Here is a 15,976-nt window from a genome sequence, read left to right as displayed (position 1 = left end):
ACAATAACATGCGTTTATTATATGTGCATGAAAATGACAGAGCAGCTGCAAAGCAATACATTTTGATCAAACAATTAAATATGTATATGAATTAAGCACTTTAAAATGGCCAGAAACCAGCATGTTAAAATGTCATAATCACTTGTTAAACATTGACCAAAAAAGGGAAATTATACAATTTATAGGCTTGTGGCATGACACTGTCTTTAAAGCAGAAATGAAAGAAGCTTGATGATCAAACAGCTGTTATTCTTGCACTGGTATTTATTGCCTCAGGACTTGTTTGTGTTCAGTTACATACAAATTCAGCAGAGGAAAAAAAAACATGCATTCTCTACCCTTATTCCACTTAAGTGCATTTTGAATATCAAATTATATCACCTCTCTTTAAAAAATCCTTTCTCCAGCATACTGTGAATTAAATAAAACCTTCCACCCATTTAAACAGCTGCAGAGTGTTCATATTGTCCATCCATTAAGTGCTTTCTGACCCATGTGGGTCCACAAGACATCAAACTAAAGACAAAGCAATTATATTTAATGCCCCACTGGGTGTAAAAAGAAATCTGGATTCAACCTGTGTAGTCATTTAGTGTAGTACAATGAATGCACTAAAATGTCATTTACGTGTCATCAAACACACCGAAATGAATTATGGTCCAGCAGAAGGTCTTCATCTCCACAGTTCTTTGAGTTTTTTTACTGTATATAGAAAATAATGCTTTTAGCATGCACTGCAATTACGTGAACATCCATTCTGTATAAAGTGATGGCCGTATCTGACCAGTACTGCGAAAAACTGTTTACAGACCTAGGCCCGGTTTCACAGACAAGGCTTAGCTTAAGCCAGGAGTCAGGGCTATGCCCTAGTTAAATTAGGATATTTAAGTCGCTTTTAATAAAATGCCTTGGATAAAAACATTACTGGTGTGCATCTAACAATGGCATTGAAAGATTTAAAGATATGACAGGGCAATTTGTTTTCAGTTAAGACAGCTCAAACATTCATTTTAGTCTGGGACCAGTCTTAAGCCTTGTCTGTAAAACCGGGCAGTAGTATCTAAGATACTATGCTTGTTTGCATGTATTTATAGCGCTTCTCTTGTGTTATAACACTGAGAAACAACGGTCTGTGCAATTTTAGTTGCCAAGAAAATTATTTAGACCATTAGAGTCTGTTCTATGTCTGCTCTACTCTAATTTAACTCTAAAGCTAAACAAATCTGATTTCTATTCTAATATATTAAAAAAAAACTAAAAATCACGTGCAACTTGGAGCTGCAGATTTCACATGAAATAAAATGTATACAGTACAAATGCTTCACAATATAAATGCTTGCAATTCAAGACTTAACCTGAAAATTATCTTGAAAAATGACCTAGATAAAATTATTAGTATTTACATTTAGCAAATAATATAAATAAATACATTAAAACACACAGGCAGGGTAAGAGTTTAACAGTTCATATAGTGCAATGCAAAAGGAGCTGGATTTAGAAAGCTTACAGTAGAAGGTCCACGGCATTTTTCCTAATGTGCAAATGCAGTGTGTATTTATGGTTTGTTAATTCGTTTGTTTAATAGAAGGCTCACTCTGTTCAGTAAATGTAGAAATGATATACAGTTTTAAATGGTAGACATGCAGAATTGTGCTTTGAGTCCCAAAAACATGTCAAGGAGTGAAATAAAATAATAACAGCTCAACCATATCTAAAAAATAAACAAAGCCTTTAACAAAAAGTTTGCTGTTAACTCCACAGACATTTAAAAATAAGCACTACCACAGTACAATATATTTTGGTAAATGTTTGGTATTTGTATCTTTGAGTGCAAATTGCTTCTCTAAAAGAATGTATGACTCACTCGAAGGCACATAAATAAATTAAAGCTCAAACTGGATTCCCTGAATCTTGTGTTTCTAATTGAGCTGTTTTCATATTTAAAAGGCAAGTGAAGTATCTAAAGTAAAAGGGGTGTTATTAATTGCAACTCTCAAAACTCTTATTTCCATCCACAAATGTACTAGAGAAACGGCATTAGTGCAAATGCTGAGAACAAGTACACTGGTTACTAAAATCAATTTTAAGACATTGTTTATGAGCTGTAACTTGAACAATGTCATGAGCCTATTACATCACAAACCTGCACTGTCATTAAAGTGATAGTTCACTCAAAATTAAAATTCTGTCATTATTTACGCACCCTCTTGTCATTTCAAGCCCGTTTGATTTCCTTTCTTGATTTCCTTCCTTACACAAAAGAAGATATTTTGAAGAATGTTGTTCACTTGCATTGGTTTTGTGGCTATACAATAGAAGTCAATGGGTGCCAACGCTGTCCGGTTACCAACTTTCTTCAAAATGTCTTGTTTTGTGTTCTGCAGAAGAAAGAAAGTCATACACGTTTGAACTAGTAAATGATGACAGAATTTATGGGTTTGAACCAGTTTGAACCATTTAGGGAGGCCAACCTACATCCTGGCTTTTCATTGGTGGATTGTCACCTAATGAGAACAACATTAGCAATACAATAACCACCCCATGAAGACTTCATTCGCATTCACGCTCTTCTTGCCTTATGAACATATAAACGAACCCTAATCCTGTTCTATGACTATTTTCATTCACATTTCATTCAGATCTATTTCTACTCAACTCTACTGTACTGCCAGTGCATTTTTATTAGCAAAAAAATTAACCTGAAGCTCTCACTTTGACGTGTCTTAACATTTGTTTTAAAATGTCATTGTTTTTCTATCGAAAAGCTAAAATACATATCTGCATTTCTGGAACACTGAATTTTTTTTCATTAGTCTTATTCTACAGATTTGTGAAACACAAGCCCCTGAGAAACTGGCACAAGTTGTGCTTTCTTTCTTTCCACTCACTCGTGACCTTGCATTGTGAAGTCTGACTCCACGTTGATTGCAACTCACAGGAAGACCACCAAAATGAAATTTCACAAGGTCATTGTTTTGAGGTGGTCGTCTTGCACCTGGTTTAGCTGTCAATTTCTGACCTCCATGACTTCTTCTGCCGTCCTTAAGATGGTGGACCTCCATTAGTATTGCTAAGCAAATAAAACATATCTTAAAAGTATCTTAAAACCTGTTGCAAACATCAAATGTTTCTTTTATATGACATAGGAAACATTAGTGCTGGTGTTTTTGTTGAGAACAAAATGTCTTGGATTGCTCCTAGCTTTTTTCTCAGCAATATTTCCAGCCAACTATAAAAACCGAAGGCCTCTTTCCAACATTATTAGAGGGGAAAACCAATAACTTAGCATTTGCCTGACAAACATAATTTGGATATCAGGTCACATGACCTTATAGTGCACGTATATGAGCCCGAGATGTTCTTAGATTTTTCAAAGCGCCTTGCGTGCTAATTTCTGTGTCGACCAGTAGATCCCACAGTCTGTTCCGTATAGAGACACCATGAGGAGAGGTTTCTTTCAAGATGTTATAATGGGGTTTCGTTGTCATTCTCAAAGAGGTCAATTCCACTTTGTACAACTTTCTCAGCCGATCTGATGGTGTAAGACACCAGTTCCTGGGACCGATTGATGCTGTGCCAGGGAACCTCCTGAGCATCCTTTGAGATAGAGAAGCATGGAGTTTGTTTGCTCAAACCGTAAAGAATATTCCTGTGAGACAGAGAAACACATAAAAATGAGAACTGAATTATTAGTAACATTTATTTGAGCTACAGGGGCATTAGTAATGTTATGTTTACACATGGGCCAAATCTACATTATTTCCAATGTGAAGAAGATCTGTTGTCTCCTGCCCCCATGTGCTACATAGTGCACTTACGTTCCATCACCTACTTACATTTACATTTATGCATTTGGCAGACGCTTTTATCCAAAGCGACTTACATTGCATTGTATTATACAGTTGTTTCTGACTATGTGAATCTCCTGGGATCGAACCCATGACCTTGGCATTGCTAGTGCCATGCTCTAACCACTGAGCCAAAGGAAAGCGAACAAAAAAACCCAGGACATAAATACACCCAGGGTGCACTCAAGTCACGAAATCAATACTTGTGTGTCTTAGGGCAACCTTGAAGAACCTTGAAACATCCTCAGATGGCTTCGATGTATTTATTCTGCTGTGCCTTGAACCTCTGAATGACAATCTCAACAGACTTTGGGGCATTTTCTGTATGGTTCAGGGTCACACATTGATTTTTTCGTTTTTCAAGCTTGTGCTTGTTCTTTTAATCAACTTCACACATCTAAGAAAAATAAATGATCCAATTGTTTATCCGTAAACCGGTGAGATGAAGTTACAATGAGCCTGTGACCTTCAGAAAACAAATGTTCTATGAACTTTAATGTAATGAACTCTCTCCCTGTAAACAGGATTGTAGCAAAAATTTAAGGGCCTGGGATACATTTTTATAGGTGGATCTCATTCTCCACTGGGTCCGATGAGAAGGATAGAGCTTTAGTGAGCCTCCCTCAACACTGCAATAAAAACCGACAAGTCAAAACTTACAGCTTTATGCATTTCAACAAAATCAAGAAGCTCTTAAAAGAAGAGAAAGTTCAGTGTTTTTGTTTGGATTGCATGTGTGACCCCCCCCATGTGATTTTTGACCAAATCTCATACTCCCTCCAGAAAATGGATTATCACAGCGAGTCAAGGTAAAAGCAATATCACAAGGATGGATTTACATCATTGTTAGCGCTGCTCTATAAGCTGTAAAATCACAAAAAGCCAAAAGCACAACCTCACACATCACGTACCATTTTTAGATGCAAGGTAAAACCTGTTAAGCCAGTAAATCTGTCCAGCTCTTGAGGTTATTAAATCACATTCGCTTTCCACGCAAAGCTCGCCTCCTTTTTACCATTCCAGCCTTTACACCAATTGTTGCTGGAGGTCTTTTTTTACAAAAATCTCCAGGAAACCTTTGAGATATTGATCTGGGATTCCTGCTAGCGCCACATACTCGGTTTATAATGGAGAAAGAGCTCTCCTGCTCGGCGGTTACAAATCGAGTTTAGCATAAGCACTGTGTCCCCGTGTGAGTCCAGATATAAACTGTTTCATGTCCACTGAACAACGGCGTTTGTTTTAGCTTCAGGCACAAACCCTCCGGAGCTGCTGCGAGCATCATTCCTCCTCTTACAGCCAGTGAGGTCAAAATCTCACCTGCTTGAAGGAGAGTTATGACACAACTCTGATGTCACATGCATCGATGCTGATGTCATAGGTTTGTAGGACTGATTATGTTTAGCATTTAAGATTGTAGAAGCAAACTTTGATAGATTTACACCTTGCATTCACTCTAAAAAAACAACAACAATCCAGTGGCTTAGTAAATATCACAAAAATAAAAACATATACAATATATACTTAATAAAATCTTTTATAATCATTTAAGTGATTTTTTGAGTGGGACATATGAAAGAAATGATTAAAAATACAACAGTTTCTCTAAAATACATATATCAAGTTTATTTAATATTTAATAAAACATTATATGTTTAAAACACCCATAATATTTTTGGTGGATTCTAATAGAAATATTTGAGTTACTCAGATTTACTTTACTTACATTTACTGGATTTAAACAGTATATTTCATTGATTTCACAACTTTAAAATTTAATCAAAATTTTGAGTGTAAATTGTTTCACCAAAGAAAATCGAGTAAATCACAGTTAAACTTTTAAAGGGGCCAATCTTTTGCTGTTTTTGAAGCTTTGATGTTGTTTTTTGGGTGTTTAACAGTGAATGTTCATGTTTCTAGTTTCAAAAAACTTTATATTTCACATATTTCAAGTCTATTCTGCTCTACAAAGGCAAAAGACCTTAACTCGCTAGAGTGTGAAACTGAGAAAAATGACTTTAAAGTTTTTTATTTATAGGTAGGACACTGGAAATCTGGCAATTAGATGTTTTAATAATTACATTTATGTACTTAAAAAAACATGATCTTAAATTTGACTTTTGACCCCTATTTTAAAGTTACTGTCCTCTGCCTTTGTAGTGTCTGCAAAAAGTGAGAAGTCACGCCAAGGCAAAAAGCAGTAATTTCCATATTATCAATATTCAGCTGCTGATCACCATTTACAAAACTATTATTGTAACACCTGTATAATGTTTTACTTTTTAAAAATAAATAATGTTTTAAATAAAAGGTTCAAAAGAGAAATATGCAATGATGATAAAATAAGTGATCCTTATATTAAACTAAAACCGCCAGTAGGGGGTGGTAAGTAAGTAATTACTTGTTTGTGTTTTACTTGTCTGTGTTTATGAATAGGTCATTGAATCACTGAATCTCACTTCAAAGATTCGTTCAAAGCCACAGATTCATTCACAATAATTGCCTCGCCTAAAGGACGATTTGATTTATGTGAACGCCAGCCCAGCCGGTTGGAATAATGCTCAGAATTCTTGTGGATTGTTGTGGATTAAACATCGATGACATTCATTGCCATGGATTTTATTGGGTTACAAGTAAAGGTAGGATATGGATTTAATTGCGAACTGTACTGATTTTATGTGTGATCATGCTACATGCTACGCTGTCACAGAATTGGAGTCAAATCTTGCAACTACTGTGCAGACCCAGACTGTCACGGCACAGTAAATTCATAGTGACGCACAGCTAAACAAAGGCAGAGTACCGTAACTCAATAAGAGAGTTCCAAAATAAACTCAAAGAGCAGTAACTAGTGTTACGGTGTTCTGCCTTAGATTCCTTTGGGCTTTTGGAAGTTACTATTAAGACAACGCATTATTTTCTCGAAAAAACTATGAAATTGACTCAAGATACTTATGCAAGTGATAAAGGACGTCTTGAATATCCCAAAAATTTCAATAACTCATTTTCGACCAAAATCGAAGTTACGGTCTTTTACCTTTGCACAGCAGTATTGTTCACGGCTGTCCCTCTTCTCACAAAACGACTGGATTTTTTCCGGTTTATATAAAGTCCCTCCTTCCGAAACGCTCTGATTGATAAAGCTGACCAGGTCTGTCGTGATTGGTTCCTTTGTTAGAGATTGCAATTTTTTTCCTACTATGGCGAGGTAAATGACACCGGACCGTTTGGGTCAGACCGGTTATATTAATTAACACTAATAACAGAAGCGTTAGTTTTGCCTTTTTATATTGGACCCGAGTTGGATAATAAAACAAGCAGATTGACTAGGAGACATTTGCAAGCAGGACTTCAAAGGACGTTTCACAGAAGTGTTTTAGAGGTATGCGCACACACACACACAATATCAGTGTGTTTCACAGTACAGTTTTCACAGCCGATGTTAAAGTCATGGAAGTTGTTATTTGACCGTTGGTTATCTTAGAATGTGTGTAGCTGAATTCTTATTACCAGCTGTAGGACTGTGATGAAAGTGAAAGTAATTAAGCGCACAGCTCAGTCAAATGATAACCAAACACTACTCCAGCGGCTCTTCCTCTTCTCTAAGGACGGCCTCGTCCCTTTTGGGGCGTATTCCTTTGGGCGGAGGTTTTTCAAAAACTCGGAATAGTGACGTCATGTACCCGGGAAGTATAGGGCTGTAGTCCGATTCCAGCTGTTCTCTGTAGTGCTTGAAAAGCGAATTCCGTTAAAGACAATATCTCGCTTGGCATTGAACATTGAGCTTTATCATTTTTCAGATATTGTTTATGGTCTAACAGCAACATTACACACTAACTAAAGTTTGAAAATTGGCATCACAGGGAATGGCCCCTTTAAGAGCGTTCAAAATGAATTTTTTATATATGTGACCCTAGGCAATTGACTCTGTTTTGATGACACCACTCTCATTCAACTCTGTGTTTCTTTAGTTGTTTTTCTGAGTGACTTTTCTATTTTCTTACCTGGGAATACTGAGCAAGATATATCAGAGGTTTTATCCTTAACATATAGTACATTAAAATGACAGTTTACCCAAAAATGAAAATTGTTTAATTTACTTAAACACACATAATTTTAGCTCATTATACTAAAATATCTGTGTCAATGAGTGCCCTGCGATGGAAGCCGCCTGTGGCCCAAGATGCAGGATAGGCACCAGCCCTCCCTCAACCATGGAAAGGATAAGCAGGTTTGAAAAATAGATGGACGGATCTCACCGCTCAATGCTTGATCAATCAAACCCAATATTTCAGAGAGCTATTTAATGAAGCGAAACATCTTATTTGTGAGCAGTGAACAACTGCAATTTCCCTCTCTTTCTAATCTATTTTCTATTATATAATGCCAATGCGTTGGATGAAACTGATTATTAAACAGGGAATCAAGTGTATACAACACAGGGGGTGAAAAAGTGGAAATCAATGGGATTTAATTCTCGCGGGCCAGAACCCAAAGAGAGATAATGAGCAGGTACCCTGACGGCACTCTCTACGTTTCATCTGTTCCTTTCCTCTTCTGCTAATTTAATAAAAAACACTCCAGGACGGTCTGATTGCTACTGATTACAATTGCATGTGGCTGTGATAATAACAGAGCCCTCCTTCAGTCCAGATTAACAAAGCCAGCAGACGCGGCAGACAGTGCCACGAGGAGAGGTTTTGTCAAAGCAGGAATGCAGCAAACGGACCTTGCGGGTCGATGGAAGATCAAACTAGCATTCACCCGAACACAAAGAGGAGAAATAATCGGAGTTACCGTACGAGGGGCGGCATCCATTTTGAATGGATGTCATGTTGCTAAAACGTCTAGGCACTCCATTATGGATCCAGCTGGATCTCATCAACAATAGAGGCACATCTGTAAATCCCTGCGGTTGAGAGGGAGCGTGTGAGGACATTGGCTGAAGCTCTCCGCTTTATTCTGCTGAGCTAAGAACTGAATCACAGTTGGTCGGGGGATTTAACTCTCTTCTCTAGAAGCTGATGTACTGTATGTGTGTGTAAGTGGACCTGCAATAGTTTTTATCACATAATTCCAGCCAAAGCCCTATAGTTTGAAATCTAAATCTCTTTCCTTGAGAAGGTTATAGAACGCAGTGAATATCTCTGGAATACTGCCGCTCACTTTGTGATATAGAGCGCAAGGCTTTTTTGGCCCAGTGAATTTAGAGAAAGACCCGGTTGTTTCATTTCATTTGCTGTCCTTTAGATGTTTATAATACACTTAAAGATTGGTGTGTATTATTGAATCATGCAAGAATTCTCTGGGGCAAACTCTTCTCTCTGAGAGGGCAAAAAGTGATGACATCAGCACAATGGCTAAATAATGGTTACTTCAGTCAATCGACCCACAAATCCCCCTTAGGGGAATCACGGGACTACGGGCCAATAAATCTCTACAGACTCCTGTTATCACCTTGTGATAATTATGTTCTTTCACAATGAAAATTAATCTTTATGAGCTTTTATTTTTTATGAACTCAAGACTCAAGGTAATTTCGTTATTTTATGTTTAAAATGCCACAGCAGCTTTTTTTATGAATAATTTAACCATTTGATTGTTAAAGAAATTCACACAATGCATTTTGCTTTCATTTTTAAAATATCGATTCGATAAAGTTTGTGTGCAAATGATATCAATGTTAAGGTAAAAATAGCTGTATTTCAATTAGTGCAAAAATATCGAAACATGTAACTATCGCAATATTTTTTTTTTCAATAGTGTATCGATAGTGATACCTCTACTATCAATCTTTTTTTTAAAAATCATGTCGTATACATACGGCCGAAAGTAAGTGGCATGGCAAAAAATATAAGACGCTTGGAGCTCTCAGAGCTGATGTGTGGGTGTGCTTTGGTTTTCAAAAGAAGTCATGGAGTAATGAGTTATATAAAATAATGCTGTTTGTGGGCTTCGCAAGTCATGACACAAGTCACTTGGCTACTGCCGTGCATTAGACACAAAGTTTATTAAGAAAACTAACAATGACATTTATTGTGCTTTCACGGATGTGTTACCAGCACATTTACAGCACGGATGAACCAGGGGTTTTACACTGCCCATGTTCATTGTTTTAACTGTAATGCACCACAACAGCCTGCATGCGTGAGCCACCTTATTCCCCTGTGCTACCCACTTGAGGGGCACAATCCACAGTTTGAGAACCCAAACCTCTGATCTAAAGGTCCATGCATCGCACATCATGGCCACTCTGCAGAGGTAAGGGATGTTTTTACACTTATCCTTACAGAAAACCCCCGGTGGTGCACAGCGTGTATTTCTAGCTCTACTTTTTACATTTTCTATTTAAAGTATTGCAATATATCGCAAATGTGTATCGTATCGAAATACATAGCAATATATTGTATCGTGACCCATCTATCGTGATATGTATCGTATCGGGAAGCACTTGCCAATACACAGCCCTAATTTCAATTGCACCCAATTCATCAGCAACAAAGAAACTAAATAATAATTTATGTCACATAATAGCATCTGTGTAACACAAAGTTAAGCATTTTTTGTTCAATCTGTGTGGGAACATCAGTCAGACCAGGTCTTTGGCAACCTCTTTACTTGAAAGTATTTCAACAAATAAATGGCAAGTTTTTCCACGTACAGTACAGCCTTCTTGATCTATCCTCACCAGAAGCCTCGAATTCAGTTTCCAGACACTTAATTATTGATATCACTGTTTCCAGGTGTATCAAAGATCCCTAAACATTTTTTTGCTTCCTTTGAAACCTAAAGACTCATGAATATATCATACTTAGTATAAAAGACAGGTGTGGATTCATCAAACTTTTAGCAGCAACCCTCATAGAATTACATACTTGAGATTTTATGAGCCACGGTTCAGTGTTACCTGTACAAGCCAGGCGGTGGGTTTGGTATAAGGAAGCTTTTTTCTAGATCTCGTAGGACGTCGTTGAGCATGCGTACGTGGGCCGGATCTCTCTCTTTGGGGTCATTGGCAGGACGCATGATCTCAGATTGGAAGAAGGCTGAGCTGTCCCTCAGAGAGGCGGCCACATTCACCAGGTCCTGCTGGCTCAAAGGGTCATCTGAATATCAAAAAAGACAGAATTTTAATTTCTTGGGTGACATATTTCCTCAATTTCCATAAAATAAAAAGTAAGGTTAGTGGTATATTTGGTACAAGAATGTTGTTCCAAGAACAACAATGGATGTCAATGCAAACACTAAATGTGCTTTTCCCTTTTAACCTCAATATATTTTTTTTACACAGCTCTCTATAGAGACACTAATTCATCCTAATTCATATTATTGAAAATTTGTAGCTGGCATAGCACAGTTGGCCAAACTGAGCTTAATGCATCGCAGAAACTATTGACCACATCTACCTGTCACTCAAAGCAGCCATTAATACAATTTCACTTCATGGGCCTAATAGTCTCAGGCACACCTATTTGACACAGCGATTGACTTCGCTTGTTGTTAGCAGCAACAGATTTGACAGCTTAAAAGCAACCCTTGAATTTCAAGCAGAGCACCTTCTCTCAAAATTAAACAGTCTAGAATTGAAAAGCAACTCAGTAGACTGAATGAAGACAAAGCGCTGATGTGTCTACATCTGCCAGAAACAAAAGCTATACAATGACTCAAAATTAGACAGTACTTATTAATTTCACAGTGTAAGTGTGCGCTGAGCTTGAAATGAACATGAAATTGATCAAAATCACTGTATTTTTAAAGTGGGTTAATTTGATCTATAGGGCGTGAATAAAAATAAACATTTTAAATGACACATAAAAATATGTTTAATATACATTTGCGCTTTGACTGTTTGTTAATTGCTGTTTGACAAATGGCACACAATTAGGAATAGAAGTACAAAACACACTGAACTATTTGTAATTTAGCTCATTAAAATAATAAATTATAACTATTCTCATCTACTTTACATATTCAATGAAATTCAAGAAAGTCACATTTTAAGTAAGTCATGTCACTTCACCGAATCAAACATGATTTCTACCCGTGTCTAAAAGCTCAAATCTAAACTTTGCTCTGGGCCCTGGAAATGATAATGTGCCCCTGAGCTTTGGGTATCATTGGAGAATATGAACTCAGTTTAACCCCGGAGGACACACAAAGCTCTGTAAACACAGAGTGATAGAAAGAGAGAGAAACTTTTCTATGCCACAAACTTAAAACTCTCTCTCTGTCTCTCTCTCTGCAGTGAGACTGCTGTAATTCATCACTCATTGTGACAGAGACAGGAGAAAGCCCAGTGAAGCTGTCATGAACCCAACAGAGGTTTAGATTTTTGCAAATGAAGAAATCTTAGCATATCACATATATATCACTCCTGTGTTTCTGTGTAAGTGTGTGTGTGTTTGTGCCAAAGGCTTTACACAAGGATACGCGGCATAGATCTGCTATAGAAAAGCAAATGCGAAAGGAATACTTCACCTAAAAATGAAAATTCTGTCATCATATTCACCCTCATGACATTCCAAACCAGTATCTTTTTGTGTCTTTTTGTCTTTCCAAGTCAGATCTTTTCAATGAATGGGTTGATTTAATTCCCTAAAAAATGCTTAAAATTTACATTCCATTGATAATTAGAACAGAAAAAGTTAAATTTACATTATTTCAGCTACATATATTAACTATAACTTGTGTTGCTGTGAGTAACTTTAAGATGTTTTCACTTCATTCCCCACTGTGCTGAGTCACACGAAAATAATCTGAACATCAATGAGCTGTTTAACTCTGAAGGGAACACAAGATCTCAAAGGTTTCAATTAGCTATGAGTATGAACACAATTCATTACATTTCTCACGAACGCTGTCATTTTTCTGTCTCTCAAACTCAAAACCGCATGAGAGAAGAGAGACCATCCTAACCCCATAAAACGTACTGTTAAATAACATCCTATATGGAATAGCTTTAGTTGTACAGTATGAGATAACATATTTTGAATGATCTTAAATATTTCACCATGATCTTGTGCTATAATATATTGATATTGAAGAATTTGCTTAAACTGAAATGCCACCAACTTATAGATAACACTATAGGATCACAAATGAACTTTACAATTTCAGTAGCACATGCATACACACAATCGCATGTCAATTGACCAGGTCTCCCTGGAAGAAGAGACTGTAAAGTCTCAATGGGATTTTCCTGGCTAAATAAAGGATAATAATTCACGGTTTTGCTTTTTAGCAAATTGGTGGCTAATTCAAAAGAAATTCAATCTTATTGAATCAAAATTTTTTCTCATAATCTTCCGTTTTGTATGATTGACATTGAATGATAGAAGAATTCATGAGAATTAAATTAAAAATTCATACAAAATCACTAGATTTTAATCAGGTTGCTCATCCTTACATTTGGCAAAGTGAGCGCCAGATTTTGTTGGGTCAGTGTAGATGTACTTTGACATAAATCGAGTATGATCTATTGCTCTACTGGTAATCTTTTTGCATTGAGTGGAAAGTTTCCTATAATTAAACCCTGCATAATGCCTTTTGGTCAAACATTTTGTTTTCCGATGTTAACAACATGAGGGTCAGAGTTTTTGTTTAACTTTACATTTCCTCAGTGGTGTAAAGTATTGGAGTAAATGTACTTAGTTACTTTACTTAAGTATCTTTTTGGCTACTTTGTAGTTGTACTGAGTATTAAAGATATTAGCAACTTTTACTCTCTACTTAACTACATTTTTGAACAAGTATATGTACTCTTTACTCCACTACATTTGTAATGACTAATGTAATTACACATTACATTTTGCATGACACCTATCTTATAATTAATATTGCCATTCACAGGGCAATGAAGGTACTACAATCTTGTGGATTTTGCTCTAACTTACAAAAACTTGTCAACATGGCTTCTTTATATGAATATGAGTGCAGTATCAGGTAGATGTCAATCGCTGGCGGTTTACACACGGTTAGCCCTTACCCGCTATTTCTACAGTAATATATTGGCAACACTGTTGCCAGCTAGTTACTGTAGGTCACACATCTACAAAAGCTCTTATTTTTAAAACTAACTCTTCCTAAATGTGCTCTAAACATGTTTGCTCAAAATTTGACCATGTGGTGGGACTATTGCCATGAAGTGATGTAAACCAGTAAAAAGAATGTATAGTATTTCAATTTTCAAAAGTGCTCTCACACTATATAGACAAAATATTAACCTATAGAATGAGTCGGACACAGAGAAATGAACAATCCACATATGAATCTCAACAATGGTGACAATCAACTGAACAGCTTCATGCTGCAATGCATGCTGGGTACATAGTACAAAACTCATTCATGATTGTTTGTCACCATTGATGAGGTTTGTATGTCAAGTGTCTAACTGTGTCTCAATTGCAAAGAAAGATTTTCTGACAGAGATCTTTCCATTATAACATGTAATCACTTTACCAAACATATCTTAATAAATCTTAAATGCTATATTATTATTATTTAATGATTGAATTCTTTCAGATGTATCTTCAGTTACTAAGCAAACATAAAGTTGCGGTTCCTGTAAAGTCCCTTTCAGTGTTATTGTATAAGTGTACATTTTAAAGCTACAAGAAAGTCAAAGAGTCCAACCAAAGCAAACACTGATCGCCATAATGGTGACTTAAAACATAATTGAACCACTATGAACTCGAGTTAAATCTCAATAAGATCTTACACAGATGACAGAAATAAAGTGAAAGTGGTGTCTGTAATATGTGAAGATGTTATTGATGTTTGTGTTTAATTCTCCTCTGGTGAAATCTTGACAGATTTATTGTGTTCATCTGTTATTTACACGTGTTCATCTAAGACTGTGTGACTTAAGTGCGTTAATAGATTCTTTATAATGTATCTTCAAACAGCCATTGCAGTAGTTTACTGTAAAACACCTACAGTAACTAGCAGGCAACAGTGTTGCCAATACAGTATATTACTGTAGAAATGGCAGGTAAGGGCTAACAGTGTATGTGAAATGAGGACATGACTGCAGCTGGCGATGAGGCCCAAACCAGCATGTCCAGTGCAAAAAGGCTTTGACTTTTTGATTTTACTTAACATTACTTTATTTATCCGTTATATTGAAGAGACCTTTTTGAAGGAGTTTGGTTTACTTATGAGCACTTGAGTTTAAATGAGACTTGGGTGTTTGTAATAGACGTACAGTAGGTTATGATGTCGGCCATGATTTGTTGCAATTTTGAGGTGTTCAGTCTTATTATGATTTAAGAAAATAAATGCGATTGCTCTCCTCACAAATCGACTGTTTCTAGTTTTTCACTGACGTGTCTCTTAAGTGTTGAGGACTAGTGCTGCTTTGAGCCTACATTCAGTATGAGTAAAATACTCAAGTACTGTTCAAATCAGATACTCGAAGACTTTTACTCAAGTCGTTTTGAAATTGGTGACTTGTAACTTGTAATGGAGTAATTTTCACTGCAAGGTCTCTGTACTTTTACTTAAGTATGGTTTTCAGGTACTCTTTACACCTCTGCATTTCCTTTAATATTAAAAAATCAAACAATCCTTCAGAGACTCTTGAATATGTGCAAGTCTACATACCAAACACCGGCCCTCAATATCAACCCATCAAATCTTCAAACTGTACATCAGTGTCTGCTTCACCTTGCATTTACCTGACAAAGAACGTGAGCAGAGTGACACAGTTCTGGCAGCAAACAGGTTTTACCCTAACAGTGACATTTTGAGTAGACTTCATTCATGTTCTCCATTCAAACTTCAAATTACACAGAACAGACATCACATCGTGAGATATCTGTCAGCAAACAGCTGGGCATGCCAATCGCCAACACTCGAACGTGTGAGATCAGACGTGTTTGGGACAATTTCCATTGCCAAACGTGACAGCAAAGTTACTTCACAAAGCCTTTGTGGATGATACGGTGTACATACCGGCCGCCCCCCCCTTCTGCACGACCATAGCGAAGCAGTAAAACAAAAGATTGTCTGATGAAATATCAAAAGCGTGCTGCATCACCGGCTTTGCAGTTTGTCTGCACGTGACAGGATTATGTGGCAATTACATTTCTCACCTGTCCTGTTTTGTGTCTTCATGAATATTTAAACAC

The 15,976-nt window shown here is 36.7% G+C and overlaps 1 protein-coding gene across 7 annotated transcripts in view; it reads right to left on the bottom strand.

Annotated features, from left to right (window-relative positions):
* Nucleotides 1-15,976, bottom strand: part of LOC130571242 (inactive N-acetylated-alpha-linked acidic dipeptidase-like protein 2) — a 218,607-nt gene continuing 202,631 nt past the window's right edge. For all 7 annotated transcript variants that reach the window (XM_057362095.1, XM_057362090.1, XM_057362091.1 and 4 more), the window contains 2 exons: nt 10,756-10,954; nt 1-3,649 (listed from right to left, as the gene is read on the bottom strand). In XM_057362095.1, the coding sequence (XP_057218078.1) occupies nt 3,466-3,649; nt 10,756-10,954 (383 nt within the window). In that variant the 3' untranslated portion in view covers nt 1-3,465. The remainder of the gene's footprint in view (nt 3,650-10,755; nt 10,955-15,976) is intronic.

The sequence above is a fragment of the Triplophysa rosa genome, linkage group LG20 (assembly GCF_024868665.1).
Source record: "Triplophysa rosa linkage group LG20, Trosa_1v2, whole genome shotgun sequence".
Classification (NCBI taxonomy): Eukaryota; Metazoa; Chordata; class Actinopteri; order Cypriniformes; family Nemacheilidae; genus Triplophysa; species Triplophysa rosa.
The sequence above is the reverse complement of the archived record's forward strand: the minus strand, read 5'-3'. Positions and strand labels throughout refer to the sequence as shown.